At 41.7% G+C, this 27,682-nt stretch overlaps 3 protein-coding genes across 6 annotated transcripts in view; 2 read left to right on the forward strand and 1 right to left on the reverse strand.

Annotated features, from left to right (window-relative positions):
- The first annotated feature begins 325 nt into the window (after positions 1–325).
- Positions 326–3,300, forward strand: LOC133528371 (FK506-binding protein 59-like). The gene is made up of 2 exons (XM_061865738.1): positions 326–1,040; positions 1,274–3,300. The coding sequence occupies exons 1-2, from the start codon at positions 468–470 to the stop codon at positions 1,568–1,570; spliced, it is 870 nt and encodes a 289-aa protein (XP_061721722.1). The 5' UTR covers positions 326–467; the 3' UTR covers positions 1,571–3,300.
- A 4,333-nt stretch (positions 3,301–7,633) lies between these two features.
- On the forward strand, positions 7,634–17,301 carry LOC133528237 (atlastin-like). The gene is made up of 11 exons (XM_061865522.1): positions 7,634–7,777; positions 10,512–10,723; positions 11,353–11,499; positions 12,128–12,283; positions 12,671–12,820; positions 13,386–13,524; positions 13,895–14,079; positions 14,783–15,004; positions 15,388–15,602; positions 15,981–16,047; positions 16,957–17,301. Exons 1-11 carry the CDS (start codon positions 7,771–7,773, stop codon positions 17,032–17,034), a joined length of 1,578 nt encoding a protein of 525 aa, XP_061721506.1. The 5' UTR covers positions 7,634–7,770; the 3' UTR covers positions 17,035–17,301.
- A 1,510-nt stretch (positions 17,302–18,811) lies between these two features.
- Positions 18,812–27,682, reverse strand: part of LOC133528238 (atlastin-like) — a 37,223-nt gene continuing 28,352 nt past the window's right edge. For all 4 annotated transcript variants that reach the window (XM_061865523.1, XM_061865525.1, XM_061865526.1 and 1 more), the window contains 5 exons: positions 25,836–26,020; positions 24,700–24,921; positions 24,191–24,405; positions 23,669–23,735; positions 18,812–23,524 (listed from right to left, as the gene is read on the reverse strand). In XM_061865523.1, the coding sequence (XP_061721507.1) occupies positions 23,402–23,524; positions 23,669–23,735; positions 24,191–24,405; positions 24,700–24,921; positions 25,836–26,020 (812 nt within the window). In that variant the 3' untranslated portion in view covers positions 18,812–23,401. The remainder of the gene's footprint in view (positions 23,525–23,668; positions 23,736–24,190; positions 24,406–24,699; positions 24,922–25,835; positions 26,021–27,682) is intronic.

Below are 27,682 nucleotides of genomic sequence, written 5' to 3' on the forward strand. Positions count from 1 at the left end.
ATGCCGTAAAAAAAAACATTAATTTAAGGGTTTTTTAGTCTTAAATGAGTTTGTTTCATTTGAAAATTGCAACGCAACTGCTTTATTACCGTTTTTGATAAAACCATGTGTATTTTTCTATCAGAAACGTTTTAGAAATTGTTCTGAAACTTTTCTCTACACAAAAGATTTTATATTTTTATTGATCAAACGTCTGCTACATCTTTTGATCATAAATATTTGTTTTATTTATAATAATCTTACACTTGTTTTACACGAATTATTAAAATAATAGACCATGTGATACTGATTGTCTTTATATTAAAATAGTTAATTATAGTGAAATGTTTGATTTCGGAACAACACGGATAAATGTCACGAATGACATATGCACGGAGTGACTGCAGTGCGTTGTTTGTTTTCTTAAAATAATTTCAAACGCTAATTATTCCTTTTAACTTTTATTCCTGACTTTAAGTATCATTAACATGAATGAGCCGGAGATAGTGGACGAACGGCCCGACCGAATCATAACAAAACGGCTCGTGAAACCGGGCGACTACAACGTCGTAGCGTATGAAGACGCGCGCTGCAAGATCCGTCTCAGCGACGTAACCTGCACCAACGCAGCTGGAGACTGCGAGATAGAGCCCGAGAGCCGGGTCTTCAGTAAAAGCTTTGACGGGATAGTTCTGATCGGTGACTCGGACTCTTTCATTGATAAAGATTTCGAGTTGATTCTGCAGCGTATGTGCCGCGGTGAAACGTGTACGGCTAAAATAGTGTATAAAGATGCTAAAGGGGAGCTTGTGAAGGAGATAAGTTGTAAGATAGAATTGTTGGAAGCTATGGATGAGATGCTAGTGGCAGATTGGAGTTGGGACCGGCTGTACGAGGCGGCGCTGCACCACAAGGCGCGTGGAGTCGAGCTGGTGAAGCACAAGAGGATCGCTGACGCCTTCCGTCGCTTCAACAAGGCACTGAAGATGCTTGTGGCCATAGAGCCCATTGATCCGGAGAAGATTGATGAGGCTAGGGTTAAGGAAATGGTTGATACCAAGGTCAGTATCATCCCCTAAACTTTCTTTGATTATTGTTTCCCAGACATTAGCATACTTTGTTACCTACTCTCTTTATTTCTATCAAGTGCAGGCTATAACAAGAATTTGTAAATTAGAGAGTAGGCATAAGAGTAATTTTGGTATTAAATAAAGGTTATTCTTGGATTAGGAGAAGTCAAATGCTTAGGAAATTTTATCCAGTTTTCTGATAGAAATTTATTTTTAATTTTTAGATAAAACTGCTAAACAACCTCACACACTGCCAACTCCACTATGAAGAGTACCAGGCTGCCTTTGACCTCTGCACCTGCACCCTCAAGTATGACAAGGACAACATCAAAGCTCTGTACCGCCGGGCCGTAGCTAATTATGGCCTGCAAAAGTATGAGGAGGCTTGGCAGGACATCCAGCAAGTTCTCAAACTGGACCCTAATGACAAGGCGGCGCACCAGAAAGCCCTGCTGATAGAACCCAAGATGAGGACTTTAAATAAAGAATACAAAACAGTTATTAAGAAAATGTTTGGATAAAATATTAAATTTTTTACTGTATTTAATATATTTATTTATATAAACTTCTACATAATCAAGAATGACAACTAAATTACCGTAACATAAATTTGGTTAGATTTATTTGCAGTCCTTTATAATTGGAGTCAATTATACTGAATATTTTTATATAGAATTGTATTCTAAGAACAATTTAAATGTTATTATGCTTGAGGGTTTTTCTTGTTGTTCACCATGAGACAAAAAAATATATGAAAAACTGAGTACAGTAATTTTATACATGTATCACTAAGCTCATAATTAAAACAATAACTTTACTTTTTTGTAACTGCTATTTTTATTGAGATATTTATTTTATTTAAATATGTAATTAACCAAATGGATGTTTACACTTCTAAGATATGTTGAAGACTTACTTAAGCATTGTCTCAAGCTAACTTTTTTTGTAAGTTTCACATCAAACAAATTATGTAGGTACCGAATGAAAAAATCATAAGTTGTAGCCTACTGCCTCATGCCTATCATCCATATGATATGTTACATTTCGCGAATTCATTCAATTATATTTACATACCTTGCTCACGCGCAATAAACTACATGTTCGAACTAAAGTAAGGACGCTAATTACGAGGAATTTCGTACATCGACCTGCAATAATTCAACTAACAACAACATCCTTGTCTGACCATCAGAACACATTATGTATTTACAATAAGGTTTACAAATTGTCAGTTAATTGTGTCAAAGAGAATTAAGAAGACCAAGAGTGCTCACTTTTTTGGTTGGTTTTGTTACCAAAAATACTATTATTTTCGTAATCTACATCTAGCGTCAAGTAGCGGAACTCTCAGTACTCGACAATAGATGTCGCGGCAAACAAAAAGTCTAATACTCAACGATTTTCAGATAATATTACATTAAAATATATTTATACATACATAATCAATAAAAATCATTACAAAAAAACTTAAATATTCACTACTATTACAAGAAAAAAAAAATAACAAGCAGCACTATACAAACATAAGGCACATAAGGTTGAAATAAGCTTAACATTGTATTATTCATAAATATATACAATTTTTTTTTTTTCAGCTAATATAACCAGAGTAAGTGTAGTAGTTGAAAATTGAGTTCCGGTTACTCTAGTTATAATATTAGCGGAAAATCGTTGAGAATTTGACTTTTTGTTTGCCGCGACATCTATTGTCAACTAGCAGTACTGAGAGTTCCGCTACTTGACGCTAGATGTAGACTACGAAAATAATAGTATTTTTGGTAACAAAACCTCAAATATATCGACTAACATACATATAAATTATCTATTATTATACCGACTTGCCTGGTAATTAGTTAATTACATACGCTAGACGTATCCTCACTATTCGTAAATCTTTTTTCACTTTGTTGAGGGTTTATATATATTATAATTTGACCCCTACATTCGTAACAACTTAGAGCAGCCGGAGATCTAACTTATGCTGGTTATGCTTGATACTCTGCTAGCTTGGAATAACCGCTTGACTTGTCACGCAAGAGTAATCTAAATAACCAGTGTGACTAGCCATATGCCTATTTCGTAATATTGGCCTTGGTTTTATATTAAAACACATAGAAAATAATGAAAAACTACAGTACTCTTCGTTTGCATCTTTCAGTCATGATTTCACTCCGTATTCTAACAATTACAACTTGAAGGACACGTTTCCGTATTTTACCACTTGTGATTTCGATTAAATACATAACACTCAGTGAATTTTCATTTTTTTATTTATTTTAGAATGCTGCGAAGAATGATAATAATCAATTGAAGTTAACCTAGAATAAATGCATAATTATCGGTGTAATAAAGAACATTGAGTTACTAACTTAATAATAAACGTAAAATATTACAATACAGACGTTATTTTCAGAAAACAAAACTATAATACCTGAAGTTAAATAATAATGTTGGCATATTCATGCTTGATAGGTTTTGAAACGTTTCATTTTATCATTTTTTTTGGTCTACTTAAACTGACTACTAAGCGAATACTGTCGTTGTGTGCGTAAAAGTCGCCATTATGTCGCCGTTATGTCGCCATTATGTCGCCATTGTGTCGCTACTATGTCGCCGTTATGTCGCTATTATGTCGCCGTTATGTCGCTATTATGTCGCCGTTATGTCGCCATTATGTCGCCGTTATGTCGCCACTATGTCGCCGTTATGTCGCCATTATGTCGCCGTTATGTCGCTACTATGTCGCCGTTATGTCGCTACTATGTCGCTGTTATGTCGCTACTATGTCGCCGTTATGTCGCCATTATGTCGCTACTAAGTCGCCGTTATGTCGCTACTAAGTCGCCGTTATGTCGCTATTATGTCGCCGTTATGTCGCTATTATGTCGCCGTTATGTCGCTACTAAGTCGCCGTTATGTCGCTATTATGTCGCTACTATGTCGCTATTATGTCGCCGTTATGTCGCTATTATGTCGCCGTTATGTCGCTACTATGTCGCCGTTATGTCGCTACTATGTCGCCGTTATGTCGCCATTATGTCGCTACTATGTCGCCGTTATGTCGCTACTATGTCGCCGTTATGTCGCTATTATGTCGCCGTTATGTCGCTACTAAGTCGCCGTTATGTCGCTATTATGTCGCTACTATGTCGCCGTTATGTCGCTATTATGTCGCCGTTATGTCGCTATTATGTCGCCGTTATGTCGCTATTATGTCGCTATTATGTCGCCGTTATGTCGCTATTATGTCGCCGATATGTCGCTATTATGTCGCTAGTCGCCAATATGTCGCTGTTATGTCGCTATTATGTCGCTAGTCGCCGTTATGTCGCCGTTATGTCGCTGTTATGTCGCTACTAAGGTATATAAAAGGGCCGTAAAGTACGGAGGATGGGCATTCATTCTTTGACCATCGGACTGGCGGTATCTCTGGCTTTGGGTAAGTAAAGTTTCTCTACTATTCCTTCTATTTGTTTGTGTTTGCTGGGAATTATCCTATAAATTTAAACTTGTAAATTGTGTCTATGTTTGGCATTGCGGGGACAATGTTGTCGTAATGCTAAGCTTAGGCTATGGTGGAGATTCTTTACTTCCTTATTTGTGTTACTATATTGTGAGTTTTTGTTAGTAAAATCTAATTTTGTTATTTTATTACCTTTCTAAGAGGTTAGTTTGTTATTTTATAAAGCCAGATCACTGTTTGGACTAACAGTTTGTCCATCTAATCAGCTGCTCCCTAACGGTGACAAACTGCAGCTGTTTAGAAGTCTTTTGCTCCAAGTTGAGAGGACTTGGCGTCTCTTCTTTACCAACATAAGAGGCGAGCATACTCTCCTTAGTCTCAAAGTCCAGCTGTTAGATGAATGTGAGGGCATCACGTGCGTGCCATTGAGAGTAATCTCGGCTCACTGAAGTCTGCAGTAATTGAGGCTAGGTCTCGTATTAAATATATTTATATATATTTCGGTGCTCTGGCTCATGCTAGTGCTGGTCACGGGAGAGCTTCTGTCATGATTGGTAACAAACACAGATAAAGTTTTAGTCATGGCAGGGTATCCCATGTGACTGGTACGGGTGTGTGTGCTAGTGTGCTGATTACCTATAGACATGCTAGGGCGGTCTATTCTCATCCACCGTGCCTACGTGGCGATGAGGAGGGGGCCAATCACACAGACACTAGGGTTTGCTATACCTCGGTTTTGTCGGCCGAATGCTTACAGCTTAGACTTAGGGATACACTTGTGTATGTTCCAAATCACTAGATCAATGGTAAGTACGATCTGTGTTCTGGACATACTAGATTAGGGTCTAAGGGTAGGAATAGGGTAGAGTCACACACACTGTTATAGGGTCTCTCTCTTAGGTTTGATCTAGAAATTCGATTGGTTGGTGTATATATATATCTTTCAAAAGGTTCTAATGACGTGAAGCTATGTTTTATAACGTGTACTAATGATAATATTAGTGAAATACCGGTAATGGGTTTTAATTACCTAAATCTTCCAGACTGTTACTCTGAGTGGAAAGTTGAGGGTTATCTGTAACATCTTATATCTATTTATTTTCATTTCTGGGTTTTTGGTGTAGAGACGAAGTACTGAGTATTCGATCAGGTCCTAAGGTATTTATATATTCAATCCTTACATATTCAAGTTGGGTTTAGGAACACAGACTATTCTGGGATAAAAGAATGGTTTGTTTTAGAGACCCTTTGGCAGGCGAGCGCAGTCCATTGGAATCTTTGAGTGGAATAATACTCACCTTGATAGTTCGATCTCATAAAGTACAGTAATGAGTTAAACTTGTACTTCGTTTATACATTTGAAAGGCCTAGAAATTCAGCCTACTTTTAGCTATGGGGACTGGGTAATGGCTTAGTAGCCTTAGCTTTTGGATATAAAAGATAAGTAATTGGTGTCTGACGAATACTTATCGCTTCTCTTCGTCAGCCCCTAGGTTTGTATAGGGTTGCGAAGCGTTGGTCATAGCCCGTCTGGCTAATAAGATAGTAGGTGGCCCGATTGATATTGCTAATCGGAGTAAGAGTCTTCAGACCTGCATCTAGCATTAGAGGCAGCACGCGTGATCCGTTCACACCTCGTTTAGAAGATGATAGGATTGATAGGTAATAATATTTTAATCTTAATATAAGTGTGTAAATGGGCTTAACCCGGGAGTGCTGCTTCAATGTTACCCCGAAGACTTAATAGGAGTAGCAGGATTTTACCAAAAATATTTTTATATTTATATAATCATATATGCTGCAATAACTAAATATCTTTCTAATTAATTATTAAAAATATATCTTACATTACATCAAAAATCATTGATAGGTTCTGTAACTTAAGGCTACACCCGTCGTCTACGACCTTGCGCGTGGGGGCGGAGTCCATATCCTTTATCGCGACACTGCTCATACCTTGTCGATTGTTATATATTTTCATTCTACTTATAAGGTGTCATATTTAATATAGAAATGGTTTGGAATAACTTAATCTTATGGTATTTTGCTGAAGGTTGAATTTTAACATAATACCCTATCGATTATTTCCTCTCAACATAATAAATTATTTAGTATAGTAAATTTCCGAGTCTTAACGTCTAGGTAATACTTAATCAGGTAGAATCAGAGTCCAAGATTTAGCTGTTACTCATTAAAGAATCTAGGGTACCGCGGTTCGCTTCAAGGGGTCCTAACCTTTAACTAGACGTTCACTTGGCCAAATTATTGTTAAGGTAAAATTATTGTTGGGGTAAATTTTAGGGGTAATTTTAAAGGTGGGATTGATAACGATTAGGTTCCTTATTTTATTAGGTCCGGGGTTTAATAGATGGGGTAGATTGGGGTGTAGGTAGGGGAAGTTACACCAGCAAAAGAACACTGAGTAATTGATTCCGAAGTGATAATGCGTGCACACGGAGGTGCTTTCCCTTGACTGTGCGCTCGTTTCCATGTTCTACGATCATGTGCGCTGACGTACTGAGTACCGACCAATGAGATTGAAATGTATACCGTAGTTAGAACCTTGTCTTTTTGAGTTGATGCTCTAAGGTAGCGAATGGCGACGTCTCACGAAGGCCCTTCGTACCAATGGGGTACCATAGGATGACAAGAGTCTGGGTTATCAAAATCGCTGTCGATTTAGTTTGGTCTAACTCTAGTTCTATAACAGAATTACGAGTGTAGCGAGTTTAGGGTCGGCAACGCGCATGTAACTCCTCTGGAGTTGCAGGCGTACATAGGCTACGGAGACTGCTTACCATCAGGCTAGCCGTATGCTTGTTTGCCACCGACGTAGTATAAAAAAAAAGAAAAAAATTCCAACTTAGAATCTTAAGCGTACCGGGCTTGTAATGCGCAATAAACCACTTTATATGCGCAGAACCCAAATAAGCATATGAGATGTTTGTAATTTCAGTAAATATTACTTTTACCTGTGGACAAGGTACTCGGCTCGGATAATTTACCATATAACAATGCACTCGGCCCATAATTTCGTTGCACACACATCCACAGCATCAGCTTATGACGTATGCCATCACCGGCGTAGTGGAGAGCCGGCCGATGACATCATAATGATGACCTTACAACACAACGCCAGTCTTACCCGCCGCGCCTCGCCCGACGGTCGGCACACACGCTAAACACACATTACACTTTAGAAAATGACCACCTGCTGCTAATTTACTTTTTTGTGTTGAACTTTTTACAACGAGTAAAATGGCCAGTGAGTATTCTGTGTTTTCTAAAGAATTTGTGGTTTGTTTTATTGGAAACGGCTTTAACGAAAATCAGGTGTTTACGATATGTTTACGTGCTATTTTTAGATAGTTATCTCAGCTGTGATTCAGAATTCAGAAGGCTTTGGCTAATATGTTTATTATTTACTTATTTTTACTATAGATAAAATGCTTTATAAATTATGCTTCCGGGATTTATAATAGCTTGACTTAATACTGCTGAGTACCTACCTAACATACATGTTCTGCTCTACAGAGCAGATTACAGGAAATAGAGCTGTTTTTAAAGCGGTCGTTTATAAACATAACAGTGTCATAAAATAGGTAGTTACATTCGTGTAATGAACGAAGAAAGCCGTTGCACATGCGCTGGATGCAATATTTGAAATTGAAATGTATTCAACTGTTAAAGCAGCATGCGTGGGAATTAGAAAACTTAGAAATGATCGACTTGCTTCAGATATTTCTGCACTTTATTAAATAAGAGTGCAATGAACAAAAAATAGATAAAAATGCATCTTATTACTAAGATCAATTATACAAACCTAGGTTAACGGAAACGAAACGCTCATTAATATTTCATTAATTGGCAGCGCGAGTTTCGTGGAACTTATATTTCGATATTTAAGTAGGTACTTAACAGCGTGCTATTTAAACACTACCTACTTGCTAGAATCATTTATTTAGGTACTTAATGTCGTTGTAGTAGGTACTTAAGCATTGTCATATTGCGAGTAAAGTAGGTGGGAATATGAACGTGGAGTTGTAATATTGTTGTAGGTGACTAATAATGGAAGGTCGCGACACCGAATTTAGGTACAGTCGCGGACTTTAATTGTTGAGCCGTTTAGGGCTCACTTTACATTGGACAAATCATACCGTTAGTATAAACAGCCAAATTAGCTTGAACCCTAAATGGAATTATGAACTGTAATTGTGAACTTTCGCCGATACTTTTTAAAGGTACTGTAGGTATTTCGCAAAAACCGTAAAATTAAGTAACTTGGCTATGTAGGCAGCCGTCGAACGAGCGCCACAAGTCGTGACCATAACTATTATTTAATAATAATAATAATAAAATTCTTTATTGCACACTACATAAAAAACAGATACGGAAATTGATAAAATATACACATTGGTGGTATTTAGTTAATGGAAGGAATAGCAAAATAGGAAGGTAAAGCAATTACGTGTTGTCTTTAATGCCTTGCGATAGATGTATCTAGGTATTATGAGAAACTCGATAATTACCTGCAATAAGATATGCCTTACGGGCCTTACGGGCAATGAGAATGGGGCCACTACAGCGGTGTCACGCACACGAATTCGAACCAATCGTGCAGTCTAACGCCACAACGCGATTGGTTGATGAGTTCGCATCACGCGCGCGATTGGTCACAACCTGTTTTTTTTATTTATTATTATTAAAAACTGATCGGCGATGGGCTCTAGTCACACCTGATGGAAAGTGAAGACAGGGCCTAAGATGGAGCTCACCGGTACAGTAGTAGCCTATTCACTCTTGCTTTAAAGAGACCGAGGTCATATTTATCAGGGAATACAGATGGCGGGAGCGCATTCCATTCTTTAGCCGTCCGTACCAAAAAAGAGGAGGCAAACCGTTTAGTGCGAACAAATGGAATGTTTACCACGAACGGGTGCATTCGCTCCCCACGCCAGGATGTCCGATGATGGAAAGGGGAAGGTGGGATCAGATCGTGCAGTTCCTGTGCGCACTCCCCGAAATGTATCCGATAGAACACCGATAGGCTAGCGACTCGACGGCGATGCTCAAGGCTCTGTAATTTTGACTTGATAGATGGGTCATCGCCAAAAAGTCTATGAGCCCGGCGCTCTATCGAGTCCAGGGCCGCCAGCTGATATTTGGCAGAACCGTCCCATAGGTGGCAGCAGTATTCCATGCTCGAGCGGAAGAGCGGAGTTGCGTTAGACTGCACGATTGGCCCGAATTCGTGAGTGACACCACTGAACTAGCACCATATTCTTAGTGCCCGTAAGGCTCGCCCTTAGATATATATGTCAATGACTGCAGCAGAGGGGAAAATGAAATGTGATTATAACATATACCTACTTATACATAGCTCATAGGTACCTACTTAACATCGAATTATTTATGGCCGATTCGCGTTTAATATTAAAAGCATTGGTCCGGTCACACAGATGACCTCACTCAGCACGTCATTGCAAAATCAATCTTTCCGCATGTCCAATACAAGTGAAATGTTTAACTTTGATATAGAAAAGGTAACTTAGAGAGTCGTCTTTCGTTTGACGTGTTATATCGATTGATTAGAATCTCGTCCATACCTACGTATACGTAATAAATATATATGACTGTGATTGCTGTACAGTAGGTACATGATACTTGTTATGCTACTTATAGGTACTTACCAAAGCTAGGCGCGTTTTCGCGGTCAATTAACAAGGTTTGTTTAGCGTAGGTACCTATAATAGTCTACTCAAATATGGGCTTGATTCTCGTACCTCGACATTCATCGAATATGTCTATACACAACAGGATTAGCGAGGGGCAAATGCGTCTATTCATACTTATACTCATTTATTTATAATATTCTTAAAATATCCATATTCCACACACACTTGCGCACTTTTCCTTTCCTTACTGTCAAAAGTACCTCAAAGTACATAGACTTGACGTGTTTAGTAAGTAACTACTTAATAATTTCCAAATCTTCACAGACAAAATCGAGTCGCTAGAATCGGGCCGCGGCATCCAAGTGGTGTCTCCGGGCCCCGAGCACTCGTTCGAGCTGGAACTAGATGCCCTCTCTGCCTTACTGCTGCGTGAGGACATCAAGGAGCGGCCCGTTGTCGTGGTCTCCGTGGCTGGCGCCTTTAGGAAGGGGAAAAGTTTCCTGCTTGATTTCTTCCTTAGATATCTACACCATAAGGTAAGGAATTTTAACCTTCAGTTAACTTATGAACACGAGTACGATCTAGAATTGGACGCTCTTTCTGCACTATACTGCTGCCTATTCTACGTCACAAGGTAAGGAATATTTAATCTTTATCTTACTTATGATAATTGATTACTCCGTAAGTCCGTACCGAACATCTTATGTGAGATGTCATCCCTGCTCTACAGCTGACTTATTACTTACCTTGATGAAGGAGAAGAGCTCTTTGATCAATCCGTGATCGACTTCTTAAAATAACTATTAACATCAAAAGGTTAACAACCACTTCTCTCATTAATGGCCTGGCCTCTATGCACACATAGCCATAGACGAAGCGGTTGACAGACGTCCAGTAGCATCGGTATAGTGGTCCAAATCAAAGCTAACTTTATATCTTAGATATATCTGTGGCCCTAGTGAAAAAGGGTACACGTCTCTGGCAGCGCAGGTGTAAAGGGGTGTAAGTTCCACGTAACACTTATGCCCTTATACACCTAAACTGCCAGAGACTTGTACCCTTTTTCACTAGGGCCACATTATTTAAATGTTTGTCTTTATCAAAAGGAATGAAATTACTTATTTGAGTTCACTTTGATTAAGCTAGAATTGTTTAAAATTTCCAGTACAACCTCGGGGACAGTGGTGATTGGTTGGGCGCGGAAGACGCGCCCCTACAGGGCTTCAGCTGGCGCGGGGGCTCCGAGCGCGACACCACGGGTCTGCTGCTCTGGTCGCAGCCTTTCAAGGCCACTCTCAGCAATGGAGAGAAGGTAAAGTAGATTGAAAGTAGAGTAGTAGATTCTTGATAGCCTAATAGCCTAATAAAGTCGGCCCTTCACTCCTATGCGATTCTCCACTTATTACGGCCTTCGGCTTGATGAACAACCATTACATCAATGTGAACAACAGCCTATGATATGACATCGGTATAAAAATATAAATAAAAATGCTTTAGTTCAGACTTAATTGACATGATCCATTTAGTAACACGAAAAACTGAATAACTATGTTAGTGGAATATTTGTTTTTAAATAAAAATAAACTATATATGTGTAGGTACCTATAGATAATTTACAACGCGATTGCACGATTGACTTTACCCTGCCAATAACTACTTCAACTTAGTATTTAGTTATGGGATAGTCGAGACATACTACAACGCATTTATGACGCTGTTGTTGCTGCCCAGCACTCTCCTCAGCAGAGAGGCAAATCTTTTCCGCCTAATGGCAAATAAGTCATCTGCGCGCGCTTCGGCAAACATCGGACGCACTGCAGTGTGACTGTAGTATATAACAGCTCTTTGTGGGTGTCACACTGGCCAAGTCCTCTCCTAACCGCGTACCATCCACTTTGCGGGTTATTAATAGAGCTCATTCGTTCATTGTATTTTTTCAGGTGGTGATCTTACTGATGGATACGCAAGGCACATTTGACAGCCAATCCACAGTGCGTGACAATGCCACAATCTTCGCATTGTCCACTATGCTGTCTTCTGTGCAGATCTACAACTTGTCACAAAACATTGAGGAAGACGATCTTCAACACTTGCAGGTCAGTACCTATCTTTCGATGCCAAACAATCAGCACATCTAATTTATTAAGCTTCTTCGCAGATGTATGCAGGTTTCTTTATAAGATTTTCCTTCATCATATAAGAACAATTATCTTTTTTACGTAATAAGTTCCAAGAAACCAGGGTGTGAACCACGACCTCCTGTTTGTACAGTTACTTGATGAAGTCTGTTCGCACAGACTTTACAAGTAACATTATCTGTAAAAAGCGTTGTCATGAAAGCTCTAGGCGTAGATGGCGGAGCGATCTTGATGTCTTTCGATTTGACTTGCCAAATACTGCCCTGAACAGAGATGATAGCATTTGCCTAGCAGTGAAACTGTACAAGCAAATAAATAATAAGCTTATAATTTCCATGTCTCCAGCTGTTCACGGAGTACGGACGTTTAGCAGCACAGAGCAGCGTGGGCAAGCCCTTCCAGCGGCTGCAGCTTCTAGTCCGGGACTGGAGCTTCCCCTACGATCACCCGTATGGTGCCTCCGGCGGGAAACAACTGCTTGACAAGCGGCTTGAGGTAATTATTACTATCTCAAGAATATAAAATACTTTTTTTTTCAAGTGGACTTTGATCTCCGAGGCAATATCTAATTTATCATCTAGGTGCATATATCTTGTACGCTGTTTGGAGACTTGCGTTAGCAATTCTGTTAATTAAAGTTACGGGATCTTTGGTGGGAACAGTAGTTCCCACCAAAGAAAAGGAAAAGTGTGGTCATATAGCAGTGGAAGGGCCTCCCCTTTCCTGCATTATAGAGGACACACGCACAGTTGCCATGATACCTATACAATATATTGGAGCACCCAAGGTGCTAACAAGTATGAAACACATCTCTATTGACTAGACGTTAGAGTGCATAATATTAACCCCTTAACCCATATCATAAAAAATATTTACATTTGAACTTTAATAGCTGTCAAGATGAATATTATAACTGCCATATAAGGTTGCATATATATGCGGTAAAGGGTTAATCAGAAATGTTCAAGCCCCTTCGTCGATCCTCAATATATCTATAATGGGAAATGTCGGTATGTAATTGAAAACCTAACCTGAAAGACGTCCTTTCGTCTACTTGCAGGTTCATGAAGGTCAACACGAAGAACTCCAAGCGTTGCGTCGACACGTGGCGTCTTGCTTTGATCAGCTGGCCTGCTTCCTCATGCCGCACCCCGGCCTCACCGTCGCCACCAACCCGCAGTTCAACGGGAAACTTGCTGGTAATTGGGTATTTAAGAACTAAGAAGACCTTTCGGTAGCTTTCGTTACCTGTGCAATTTGGAGTAGCATGGAGACTCAGCTGTGTGTTTAAAATCAACAGATCTGATAAGAACAATGGTTTGTTCATATGCTCCAAATTTAATTTCTGAAGAAGTGGTAACAATAACAAGAATTTGCTTCTTCTGAATTAAATGTTCACACATGATCTTTACCTTTATTTTCCGGCGTGATGATCTCGAGCTTATAGGCAAATAGTCAGCAAAAACTGACAACCATACCAAGGTTTTTTCGGTTATGTCCCGTTCGACCTCCCGTAACTTCATAGGGGATGTGATGTGGGGATAACATAGTTTTTACTTCCATTTCCAGACATCAGCCCCGAGTTTAAAGAGTCCCTCCGACAGCTGGTGCCGTCGCTGCTATCGCCCGACGCTTTACTCCCCAAGACCATCCAAGGCCAGCCGGTGCGGGCGCGTGATCTGCTGATCTACTTCAAGGCTTACATCAATGTGTTCAACGGCACCGAGCTACCTGAGCCTAAGTCTATACTCGAGGTAGGGCCTTATTAAATATTCCAGACATCAGCCCCTAGTTCAGACTCCCACCGCTGGTGCTGGTGTCAGCTTGTGCTTTCGCTGCTGACACACACGCTTTACTTACCAAGACCAGCCGGTGCGGGCGCGCGACCTGCTGCTCTACTTCAAGGCTTATCAATGTGTTAAATGGCACGGTGCTACCGAACCGGAGTACCTAAGACTATACTTGAGGTATTTTAAACCTTGGACAGCATTGTGCAAAATGAAAAAAAAAAGACTTTATTTTCAGGCAACTATTGTGCCATAGATTAATACCTTAAAAACTAGCATACATGTTATACAATATACCTATTTTAAAAACTAAAACACACTATGGCAAAGCTCGCAATGATATATAGACTGTAGAGCCTTACATAGCCCCTGACAAAGAAGAAGAAGTGTGAGAGAATGTTTATGTTATTCCCACTAATAGGCATGACTACTCGCAAGTACAATTGGAAGATGCTTTTGTAATTGTAGTTGAATAATTTGACATAAACTTCCAATAGTTATGTAGGTATTTTGAAGTAACCTTACCTAAGATATATAACCAAATGTCACTGAGTTTCTGTAGATGTCTGGCACTTGGGCAGTGACAATGGATACCTAATTACGAGTTGATATGGCTAAGCACTTGGTCTGCAGACTTAGCGTAGACTGACTGTAAGCATTTAACCTACAGGCTACCGCCGAAGCGAACAATCTTTCCGCCGTGGCCGAGGCCCGCGAGGTGTACGACGCGGTGATGGAGGACGTGTGCGGCGGCGCCCAGCCCTACCTGCCGCCGCGGCGCCTGGACGACGAGCACCGCCGCGCGCGCGACAAGGCGCTGCACGCCTTCCACGCCAAGCGGAAGATGGGCGGGGACGAGTTAGCTAGCACTTATGAAGCACAACTCATCAAGGTAATGTTAAAAAAACCTCTCCGGAAGCTAACGTCCATATTTTTCTCATAAATCCAGACTATTAATCAAGAGCAGCCTAACTGGGCAACCCATATATTAATTTCCGAAAGACTGGAGTTTAACAACACCACTCTTTAGGAGCGACAAGAATTGACAGCTTAACTCAGGCATATACGGCATACGGTAAGCACACCGGAGTGCGCTATGTTTGGCTTTACCTGAGTCAATGAAGGTTACCTAGGTAGTCGTTTCTAAGTGCGTGCGCCCAGGAAAGAGTGCGTTCATTTTTAAAATCTTGTTTTGATACATCAGAAATGTTTTAAGAGTCATAAGATGAGTTCATACATTAGGTACATCGATTAAATTAAAACAATCAATTACAGGAACTAGAAGAGCAATACCAACAACTAAAAGCTCACAACGAGGGCAAGAACATCTTCAGGCTGGCGGGCACGCCGGCGGTGTTCGCGACGGTGGCCATCCTGGGGTACCTGCTGAGCGTGCTGGGCAGTGCTGTGAGCGTGCAGACCGTGGTGGCGGTGGGGCAGGCTGTGGCTCTGGCGTCGCTGGTGTTGCTGGCCGTGTGGGCGTACAGCAGGTCAGGATACTCCTACAGTGTTAAGGTCGTCGAAATTAAAAGGTTTCATTCTGCCGGAAAATTGAAATATTACAGAAGAAAATGTAGAAATAACAGGATACATGCTGCTCTAATTTCATTGCACGTCGGCGACATTGGATTGGATACGCGAAAAGTGGTAAATTAATCTTTTGAACCTATCTTGTGCAGCACGTCATCGTGAACCTTGTCGGAATGCACGAAGGTTCATATTTGGATGTAGCCGCGCGTCTGTTTTCGTCTTTGATGTCATAGAGTTAAACATTAAACAGTATGAATCATTCAACCTGATCAATAAATATTAATGCAACTACTTAGAAAAGTTCGGTTCTTACTTACTTTCTTGTTGTATTTTTTCAGAGTGACAGGCAACATGCGCGACGTAGGCATACAGCTGGACGAAATAGCAGATTCCTTGCGAGAATACGTGAGCATCTTTCGTTTTAGTTACAAAATCCTTCTTCTAAAATAGAAATCTAGCGCTACACTAACGTAAGGGGCTACCAAGTCACACCCAGACTGCGTAAAGGTTATTTTGTCTAACTCAAGTAGAGCCTTTTATAACTGTTCATTTGTAATAGATAAGCCCACTGCGGCGCACGTCATTCATTTTGTGTGGTGTTGTAGACTCTGACCACTCTAACTTTGCACAAATTTAGCATTAAGAATACATACGTATCCCTACAAGGGCCAGGCTACACTGGTGCGTTGCGTTGCGTCACGTCGTCGCAACGCATTTAATGTGGCATGTCGTAAAAATATATGTAAAACGACGCAGCGTTGACGCCTGCGACGATAAAACGCGGCGCAACGCAATGCAGCGCACCAGTGTAGCCTCACACTAACTTCTATAAGCTTCATACTACTACTGATGTAGCAGCTACTCCTTGGTTACACGTTTCTCACTGATAGACGTTTCTTTACATGGTGATAAAAATATGAAATGTGGTATGGGCGGCATACTATAAATATCGACTTTATTTTGTTTAATTTAACCCTTTATCAGGCTAAGGGAGATATATTTCTCACATACGGCACCTCAAACTTGTGTTCTATTTTCAATGAGTAAAACTGACATTCGATTTTCATTTTTGAATTGTCAACCTGATAAAGGGTTAAAGTAGAAAATAAAATGTGTAAAAACCATCTGCCAAACTGTAAGTAATTGTCCTGCGATTGTAGCACGGTCGCATTTTTATCACTTGTCACTATGCTCGTCACGTTCTAACAAGTATGTAAGTGCGAAATTGACAGGCATAGTGACAAGCGATAAAAATGGAACCATGCTGCCACTGCTGATCAATACATATATTTGAAAGTATGACTTGTTCCCCAGGCGATGCGGCAAGCGTGGGAGTCGGTGGGGCCGCGGGCGGCGGCGGCGGCGGCCGGGCTCGGCGACAAGCGGCGCTAGTGCGCTCGCATTGTCTTGTTGACGCCGTGCGCTGCCTACGACGATGTTATGTTGGAACACGATGACGCTGTACGGAGCGTAGGGCTCAACCTTGACGGACGGAGACCCGCGGGTATAGTGTGCCGTTCTTGTGAATGTTCTCGGTTTACTATGACGAATGTTCTCGGGCGAGAATTATACTTACGGGTCACGGAGTGGTGTTATGGTGCTATAATGATTGTTTTATGATACTGACCAATGTTTAGTAGACGTTTAACGTGTGTTTGAGTATTGTTATCTTTTAAATCCGTGTCCTATGAGAACTGTAAAAAAATTAATATTATACAAAATGTGAAAGTAAGGAATGGATAAGGATTCTACAATTTGCATTTTTAAATGGAATTAAAAACTGCTAGATAAAGTCGTTAGGGTAAAAATATTTTAATAAAATATATTTAAAGCGGTGGTGGCCGAGTGGATATGACGTCCGACTTTCAATCCGGAGGTCGTGGGTTCAAATCCTGGCTCGTACCAATGAGTTTTTCGAAACTTATGTACGAAATATCATTTGATATTTACCACTAGCTTTTCGGTGAAGGAAAACATCGTGAGGAAACCTGCATAATATACATCTGCGAAGAAATTCAAAGGTGTATGTGAAGTCCCCAATCCGCATTGGGCTAGCGTGGGGACTATAGCCCGAGCCCTCTCGCGCATGAGAGGAGGCCTGTGCCCAGCAGTGGGACGTATATAGGCTGAATTATTATTATTATTATATTTATATTTGTGATGAAATCAATTTATATTTAACATCCAATGTTAAAACTTTTCCAATTAATGCTTTAATATTTTATACCTACTTAACAAAATAAAAATTTGTTAATATATTTTTTTGTTTGCTTACTTTTCATTGTCCTACTGGGTTGACCTCTTATTACAAAAGCCCCATTTAGACGGTTCAAAGAACTTGCATTCAGTTTTCGTTAAATCAAAGATAATTTGAAATAGAGGTGGATTGTCAAAGGAATTGGTGGCTACAGTAAATTTACTGCCATCTTTCAACACTAGCTAAATTTTTTAGAACGCCATTTGAATTTGATGATTATTTTTTCACACATACTGACACCACTTTTTTGATATTTAACAAATTTAACACACATTAGTCAAATGGATATAAAGTTACTTTAACAATCCACCTCTATTTCAAATTATCTTTGGTTAAAATACGGTATTTGGTCGATCGACTGAATTCATTGTACTTTGTAATTGACGACCGGTCTGGCCTCGTGGGTAGTGACCCTGCCTATGAAGCCGATGGTCCCGGGTTCAAATCCTGGTAAGGGCATTTATTCGTGTGATGAGCATGGATATTTGTTCCTGAGTCATGGGTGTTTTCTATGTATTTAAGTATTTATCAATATTTATATATTATATATATTTGACGACCGGTCTGGCCTAGTGGATAGTGACCCTGCCTATGAAGCTGATGGTCCCGGGTTCAAATCCTGGTAAGAGCATATATTTGTGTGATGAACACGGATATTTGTTTCTGAGTCATGGGTGTTTTCTATGTATTTAAGTATTTATAATTATATATTATATATATCGTTGTCTAGGTACCTACAACACAAGCCTTATTGAGCTTACTGTGGGACTTAGTCAATTTGTGTAATAATGTCCTATAATATTTATTATTATTATTAATTAGCAATGTATTGATGCATGCAAATTCTTGAACCGTCTGAATGGGACTTTAGGCACGATAGATAATATAATGTAATAACAAAAACAAACGGTATAAAAATAAGATCTTTATTAATACATTGCGTACAGTTATCGTAATTAACCTAGCCGAAACCATGTACATAGTCTAGCCCGCGTCGCGCGGGAAAACCCGACTTAGTACCCCGCGACAGAGTCTAATTTACAACGAGCAAAATTATACTACAAGCGAAAGTGTCCAAAGCGTCGATTGCCAGAAGCCGTGGTTTGTCAAATCGCGTAAAACTCTCCAACACTCGAAACTTGAATAAAATATATAAATAAATGTTTTATCTGACAATCTGCACTGCGGGCGTCTGACTCGGCACACCTTCAAATCACATCAAATTATAATTTTGTACTGAACTTTTAAATAAATTTCAATATTAAGCTGTGTTTTTATATCCGAGATACTTAAATGACAATTCAATTTGCGCGCATTAAGGATGACTCACGCTAGACAGGGCCAGGGCCGAGCCGGAGCATCGTTTTCATCACTTTCCATGACGCCTGATCGGTGATCACGTGGCTTTTTCCATAGAAAACAAAGCGCCGGGAGCTCCGGCTCGGCCCCGGCCCAGTCTGGCGTGAGTCATCCTTTATAGTTCGTGCCATCCTCGGTGACGTGCAGTTTTGTCAAACAATCTTTAATAACATGACATTACGAGTGAATGCATTTTCGTGAATGACACGATATATACAACCCAAATATTGTAAATTGACAGATGAGCTGAATATGAGCCAGTGCATACTAGCGTCTCCCGAGCGTCGGCGTCTAGTCAACTCTATAGGGACTGTGCGCGTTGGAGGGTCTGCCATCTTGTGGCCTGAATCGGAACCATAAATATGTACATTTACACGTAACGTGTTTTCTTGTGCATAGTAGGCTCTGCCATCTTGTGGGCTACATCGGAACAATAAACATCACATTTACGCCTCGCGCCAAAAATCTGACCTGTGCTGCCTCCTACAGTTCATGCACGCTCCCTATAGCTGCTACTGCGACGCCGTTTTCCATAGCGCTGACTACACGCCGACGGTCGAGACGCTAGTGTGAGGTAGCCCTAAAGTAGGGCAATCGTAGTGTCATTCAGTATCTGGGCTATAAAAACTAGGATTAGTCTTAAGTATCCGTTTTGCCATTCTGAAATGGTATTTATACCATTGAAAATAAGGTTTTTAATATGGTGTGCGGGGTGAGTGCCCGCAGTTATGGCACAAAACAGGCAACGCATAGAAACAGTCCTCTCGCATATTGCTTACACCATGAGCTGGGACGGCCGGGGGGCTTCGCTGTGGGACTCGTTGAGAAAAGGTTATGTTAAAAGCCCATTAACAATCATTATAGGGGTTTTTTTTTAGATTTGGAATTTTATAACCTTAAAATTATTGCTAACTTTTTTCTTCCAAAATTAAATCTGAGTAACTATGCACTGCATTATAGTGTCGTTTACATATTATTGTACCGCAATATTAGATATCATAGGAACCCTAGCATTTCGAAAGAAAAAAAAAATTACCACTACTTTTGAGGTTACAAAAAATCTAATCCGAAAAAACGGGGTATAGTAAGGTGTTGATTTTTTAAACATGGGTTCTCACATTTTATTTTTGACGTTTCAATGTTACTTGAGTTTTTATAAATATACTTACTGACACATAAAAGTGAAGTGTTTTTTAATGATTTGATGTCTTAAACTCCAAATTTCAGTAACATTTTCGTTGGCGAAAAATAAACGTACTAAAACAAACAAAGGAAATTAATATAACCAAAAAATTGTACATTTACACAAGGCGAAATTACTTATTTACAAAACAGTTTGAATCCAGAGTATAAAACCTATGGTACAAAGCAAAAATAACCTTATGCACATCTCAGAAAAGGTATGTTCAAAGGTATGTAATAAATGAACAACAGTCCACTGGCCATCATAATTAACCACAGCGAAGCGCCCGCCAACAACACCTGTACCTTACGCTACTGTTCCAAATAAACTTACAATAACACTAATATACTCCGGCGTAACATAAATAACATCTTGTTCAACATTTTACTTATTACGAGTGAAATTGAGCAGAAGGATTAGCTTTGGCCGGAAACCGACAGAGCGTCTCACTTGCACCAACCCACTAACCATGGGTTAAGCGGTTAACACAGTGTCAAATTGTACTGGTAACCATGGTAACGCCAGGTTTAAGGTTAACCCCGGGTTAGTGGGATGGTGCAAGTGGGCCTTAGAGGTGTAAATTCAACGTACGAACAGCAACACTCTGACCTGTCCATCGGTGGACCTTATGCCTTATATAATAAGGTCCACCTATGGACAGTTAACAGTGTGGGCGATGGTATCATGTTTCAGAGGTCAATAAAAAGTTTGTACTATAGTAAGGTAGAAGTACTAGTGTTCGACGCTGCACTAGTCACCGACATGGGCACTTTATTTCATGGAAATATAGGCTAAATTTGAACAACGAAGATTTTTCTGTATTCGAACTTAATCCTTGTCACTTTGACATAAAGTGCCCATGTCGAGTACTAGTGCAGCGTCGAGCACTAGTACTTCTACCTTATGTTAAATGGTTTCACGCTGTCGGTTGCTCGGCCCGCGAGGAGGCGTGCGTCATAGTTATTGGTCCAAGCAAGATATTCTCTCGTTCATCACTTGCTTCGACCAGAACTATAGAAATTAGCCCTAAAATTAAACTAAGAGGTCATCGTCACTATGACTCCAGTGTGCAAGAATTTAAAATCGAAATATAGTACAAATTTAATAAAACAATAACCAAATCACGTTAATTTTTAAACAATAACCAGCGACATAATATTTGTAAACCGATATACATATTGAACATGATTATTATATAAAACAAGTTCTAAATTAATTTTTAACAAGCAGAAACTTCTGCGAACGATGCTATTAAGCTTAGAATAAATTTAAAAGTAAAAAAAAAATACTGCCTTGGGTGAGACTTGAACTCACGGACACTCACGGTCACGGTCGTCGTGACTAGAGTTCAAGTCTCACCCAAGGCAGTAATTTCTTCACGTTTAAATTTAAAACAAGTTCTTTTCCAAATGTAAACTTTAACAATTAAAATCTAGTTAATAATGAAATTGACATATCCTAAGTTAAAATTATGGACTCATAATTCATAAGAACATATAATTCTTCACCTACACAAACGTCAAAAAATCGAATATTAATTTGACAAATGTTTAGGTATAATGTTAACATACATACGAAACAATATTGTCATGCGCGTAGCAGTCAAAGTTTGACTAGTTCCTACGAAAGAGATGGAAGATGTTGAAAGCCAAAATGATCACACAGAAAGGGACGGAGAACTGAACAGAATTGCTTTGGCACAGCGGAGTCCCTCTATCCTACTCTCACGTTCTACCTTAACTTAATGGAAGTTAAGGCACTTTTGGCTTTTATTTATAATAGGGTAGGTTTCATATGAATACAAAATGTATAGTATTCTGATTTCGACACTGAAATCAGGCAGTTGAAGGTTTATGCTGGTATTTTTGGTAGATATTCTCACAAATTGAGCAAAATTTCAATATCTAAGAGAACATGCTCCGTTGTTTAACCTATACACTTTCTATACCTATGATTGTTTCGAACACCTCACAACCTAGTTATTGTGATTCCTCTATACGAGCCATACTGGCAAGAAAAGCTACTTTTGTAGAACTACATATATCAGAATCTACTCTACAAGTCGCTATGTAATAACAAAATAAACTCTGAAGTTTCAACAAATATAATCCCAATTTTGATACAGTTTTGGCCAATATGGGAGAGATTATATTTATATTGGCACTTTAAGAAACTTGGTCGCTACTGATCATTATTTACAGAAGGCTTAGATGACTACAATTTTAGCCCCATGTAGCAATTTACATTTTGAAAGTACTTGAAACTATTGACACTGCATTTTAGAGTAATTTAGAAATTCTACAAATATTTTTAAGTACATCCACGCTCCCGTGCGTTACAACAAGTGATACAAAAACCGTCCGTTTGATATTTTGCGATTTACTTAATGTGACCATATTCGTTTTTTGTGCTATTCTAAAACTTACATGGGCTCGCGATTATAAAATATATATACTACTATTCTATATTTGTATTTATTAAAACCGTCTGATATTTCAAGTTAAAAAAATGTGGTTCGGCGGTTGGTCAATAACTACTAAAATATCGTTTTAGTCCAACGCCGACTCGATAAAGAGTCCAAAAAGCAACAATTAATTTACCTACACTAAAACTAGATACCCTTATAATTTTCTACGCACTCGACATGAACACAATCCGCCACCGCACGCTTCGAAAACATCGATAACTCTAAGATAAAACCGTACACTTACCGGCTAATCGACATAGAGGCGCGGGTCCATTCACACACACATTCACATATAGGATTACCACCAGCATTTTAATAAGGCCTTCTAAAACAAATCCGACATCAGAAGTGGGCTCGGCAAGTCGACAATCTGAAGTAAGCCGGTAACCCTAGGGCTACGATCCGGTGATATGTGATCGAGACGTGACGTCACTGAGCGTCCGTCCCGCTCCGGCCCGCGCGGGGCGGGCAGCCGTCCCGCTCGCGGCGGCCATCACAACTGCTTGTGCTTGCCGTTGGCGGCGGCCGAGGGCGGCCCGAGCGCGCCCTCGGCGGCCGCCCGGGCGGCGTGCTCCATGCCCTTCTCCAGCCCGGCTTGGTACAGGGGCTTCATCACCTGCCAAACGACACACTGGTGTTAACATTCCGACAGACTCTTATATCTTGATATACTTGTATGGAATAAGACTATACATTTGGATTAAAAACGAGTAAATACCTAAATATGGTTTTAAAAATAATGATTTAGTACAAAACTTACGTTTTCCCAAAGCACGTTGGCCGTGTCGTCGATGGTCACGCCCAGCTCGCGCATCTCTCCGCTATACCTGTTCAATAAAACGATGATGTTATTAACTGACAAACTCACTACAGATGACGAAATTATGAAACCATTCCAAAATTACTAAGTGAATTGTAACGGGAAATCACGAATAAAATAAGTAGAAACAATTTGGATTTCTTTTCCTAAATGTCGCGTGCACAATAGCCACGATTCAGTCTTATTTGAATTAAAGTTTTTACATATGTTGTACAGACGTTGGTGATAAGGAAAAGACCGACGACGCCGAAGATGAGCACGCAGGCAAGATGCCCAGGTGGCAGAGACTAGCTATAGGCCTAGAGGCCGAAGATAACGAGCACGTAGAGAACATGTCAGTACCTGATGTACGCCCGCAGCACTAGTCTGAACAGCTCGAGGCCCACAGCCAGGTGGCAGAGATTGGCGATGGTAGAGGCCTAGAGGCCGAGGATACCGAGCACGTAGAAAACATGTCAATACCTGATGTACGCCCACAGCACTAGTGTGAGCAGCGCGACACCCATGGCCAGGTTGCAGAGGTTGGCGATGGGGTAGAGGCCGACGAGGCCGAAGATGCCGCTCAGCACGTAGAAGAACATGGCGATGGCAAAGAAGACGGACGGCGTGCGGGCCGCCTTGAAGATGTTCTTGCTCTCGTTGTGCGCGCTGAACTGCTTGAATTGCTCCTCTAAGTCCTGGAATAGGAGACATATATTCATATTCAAACACAGGAAGATACAAATACACTCATCGAAACGGATATTAAAAAGAGCATCTGCTATTGTGTTCATTTTAGCCACCTTTATTGATCCTTTTTAAACAACTATCCAATTATGTAGTTGGTACCATACAATGTATAAAGTATTTCGTCTTCTATCGAAATGAATTTAACGGCCGCCTCGTCTAGCGACCCTAGATACGAACGGGCTCGATTTGACAATAGTTGTCCCGTATTAAATTATTCCAATATGTAGAGCCCCGGCACTGACCCTGACGAGCTGCTCGCAGTAGGACTGGCTGAACTCGTCGCCGCCCATCTTCCGCTTGGAGTGGAAGGCGTGCAGCGCCTTGTCGCGGACCCTGCCGTGCTCGGCCTCCAGCAGTAGCGTCTGCAGGTAGGGCTTGGCGCCGCCGCACACTTCTTCCATGAGCGTGGTGTACACTTCTTTGGCCTCGGCCACGGCTGTGAGGTTGTTCGCTTCCGCTGTCGCCTGTGGAAGGGATGTTGGTGAGTAAAAGTCTAAGCGTCAGCAGCGCGGACGGACAGACAGTCTAGGAGACGCTAACCCCGCGGACGCGATATCGAAGCCAGTAAAAAATACCTCTTAATGTGAATTAATACAAGTCCTCGTTGGATTTAAACGAGATGTTAAAGACGTTTCGTTTCGCGTACCGAACCATTTTTTAGATCTTGGTTTTAATTTTTCGATCGTTTCAGAATTATACAGTGTGTATTTTTTATATAACCGCGAACTTAAACTAGATGTAGGTTTTAGTGCTATAAAACAATTTAGTCTTAACTAAATAAAAAAACATAACTAACTTTTTTAATGTTTTTGAGCAGCAGGGTATTTCGTACATCATGGTCACTTGTCACACTTGTGACTTCCCGATATTAAATGCAAAGTTTTGAGTTAAAACAAAGTAAATAAGACTCCGCTGTCCATCAATCTGTCTGTCACCAGGCTGTATCTCATGAACCGTCATAGATAGACAGTTGAAATTTTCAGATGATGTATTTCTGTTGCCGCTATAACAAAAAATCGTCGTTGCTCTCTCCAAAGCTGGTATGTGCTCGATTTTTAATTGACAAATAGTTACCTAGCGATAAAGACACATACGATATTAATTCGTTCGTTAGTATTTAATACAAAAAAAAACAGAATAAAATTAATATTTAAGGGGGCTCCCATACAGCAAACGTGATTTTTTGCCGTTTTTATAGATAATGGTACGGAACCCTTCGTGCGCGAGTCCGACTCGCACTTGGCCTGGCTATAAAACGTATGAAAGTGTGTTAATTAAAGCCTAAACTAACTACTAACTACCCTTTGATTCTGAGGTCACATCAAAAATACAGGCTGTATACCGAAAAGTCTAACCAATAAGGTGCAAATTCACTTACCACCAGCATACTCTTCGGTTCGGGCAGCTCGTTGCCTTTGTAAATGTTCATGTAAGACACGAAGTACTGGACCAGCTCCTTGGCCTTGACTTTCTGGCCGTTGATGAGCTTGGGCACGAGGTTCTGTGGAGCCAGCAGCATGGGCACCAGCTGCTGCAGTGATCGCTTGAATTCGGGCTCTATATCTGTGGGATAAGGTGCACATTTTAATGATACACTAGGGATATATTTTCCTTAGTGCCGGTACAAACGAACTGCAACCCGACTGCATTTTGTAGGGGAACTGCACGCCAACTGCATATACCAACTGCAGTCGTCCGCCGGTAAAATTTTGGCTCAAACGCCCGCCGTACGGATAGTTGTGTTAAGAAAATTTTTATCTAGAAGTGCGGGTTGGTGGCGACCCGCAGGCCTGGATGCGGCAGCAGGCTACAGACGGCAGGGTGCCACACTTACGTACCTTCGAGCCTGCCGTCGAAGTGCGGGTTGGTGGCTACGCGCAGGCCTGGATGCGGCAGCAGGCTACAGACGGCAGGGTGCCACACTTACGTACCTTCGAGCCTGCCGTCGAAGTGCGGGTTGGTGGCTACGCGCAGGCCTGGATGCGGCAGCAGGCTACAGACGGCAGGGTGCCACACTTGCGTACCTTCGAGCCTGCCGTCGAAGTGCGGGTTGGTGGCTACGCGCAGGCCTGGATGCGGCAGCAGGCTACAGACGGCAGGGTGCCACACTTACGTACCTTCGAGCCTGCCGTCGAAGTGCGGGTTGGTGGCTACGCGCAGGCCTGGATGCGGCAGCAGGCTACAGACGGCAGGGTGCCACACTTACGTACCTTCGAGCCTGCCGTCGAAGTGCGGGTTGGTGGCTACGCGCAGGCCTGGATGCGGCAGCAGGCTACAGACGGCAGGGTGCCACACTTGCGTACCTTCGAGCCTGCCGTCGAAGTGCGGGTTGGTGGCTACGCGCAGGCCTGGATGCGGCAGCAGGCTACAGACGGCAGGGTGCCACACTTGCGTACCTTCGAGCCTGCCGTCGAAGTGCGGGTTGGTGGCTACGCGCAGGCCTGGGTGCGGCAGCAGGCTACAGACGGCAGGGTGCCACACTTGCGTACCTTCGAGCCTGCCGTCGAAGTGCGGGTTGGTGGCGACCCGCAGGCCTGGATGCGGCAGCAGGCTACAGACGGCAGGGTGCCACACTTGCGTACCTTCGAGCCTGCCGTCGAAGTGCGGGTTGGTGGCTACGCGCAGGCCTGGATGCGGCAGCAGGCTACAGACGGCAGGGTGCCACACTTACGTACCTTCGAGCCTGCCGTCGAAGTGCGGGTTGGTGGCTACGCGCAGGCCTGGATGCGGCAGCAGGCTACAGACGGCAGGGTGCCACACTTGCGTACCTTCGAGCCTGCCGTCGAAGTGCGGGTTGGTGGCTACGCGCAGGCCTGGATGCGGCAGCAGGCTACAGACGGCAGGGTGCCACACTTGCGTACCTTCGAGCCTGCCGTCGAAGTGCGGGTTGGTGGCGACGCGCAGGCCTGGATGCGGCAGCAGGCTACAGACGGCAGGGTGCCACACTTGCGTACCTTCGAGCCTGCCGTCGAAGTGCGGGTTGGTGGCGACCCGCAGGCCTGGATGCGGCAGCAGGCTACAGACGGCAGGGTGCCACACTTGCGTACCTTCGAGCCTGCCGTCGAAGTGCGGGTTGGTGGCGACCCGCAGGCCTGGATGCGGCAGCAGGCTACAGACGGCAGGGTGCCACACTTGCGTACCTTCGAGCCTGCCGTCGAAGTGCGGGTTGGTGGCGACCCGCAGGCCTGGATGCGGCAGCAGGCTACAGACGGCAGGGTGCCACAC

Source organism: Cydia pomonella, chromosome 19 (assembly GCF_033807575.1).
Source record: "Cydia pomonella isolate Wapato2018A chromosome 19, ilCydPomo1, whole genome shotgun sequence".
Taxonomy (NCBI): Eukaryota; Metazoa; Arthropoda; class Insecta; order Lepidoptera; family Tortricidae; genus Cydia; species Cydia pomonella.

Excerpts from the sequence above, each read along its gene's own strand:
- LOC133528371 (XM_061865738.1), top strand. The coding sequence starts at position 468 with ATGAATGAGCCGGAGATAGTGGACGAACGGCCCGACCGAATCATAACA. Across the intron at positions 1,041-1,273 it reads AGGAAATGGTTGATACCAAG|ATAAAACTGCTAAACAACCT; the intron begins GTCAGTATCATC and ends TTTAATTTTTAG.
- LOC133528237 (XM_061865522.1), top strand. Across the intron at positions 10,724-11,352 it reads TTAGATATCTACACCATAAG|TACAACCTCGGGGACAGTGG; the intron begins GTAAGGAATTTT and ends TAAAATTTCCAG. Across the intron at positions 11,500-12,127 it reads CTCTCAGCAATGGAGAGAAG|GTGGTGATCTTACTGATGGA; the intron begins GTAAAGTAGATT and ends GTATTTTTTCAG.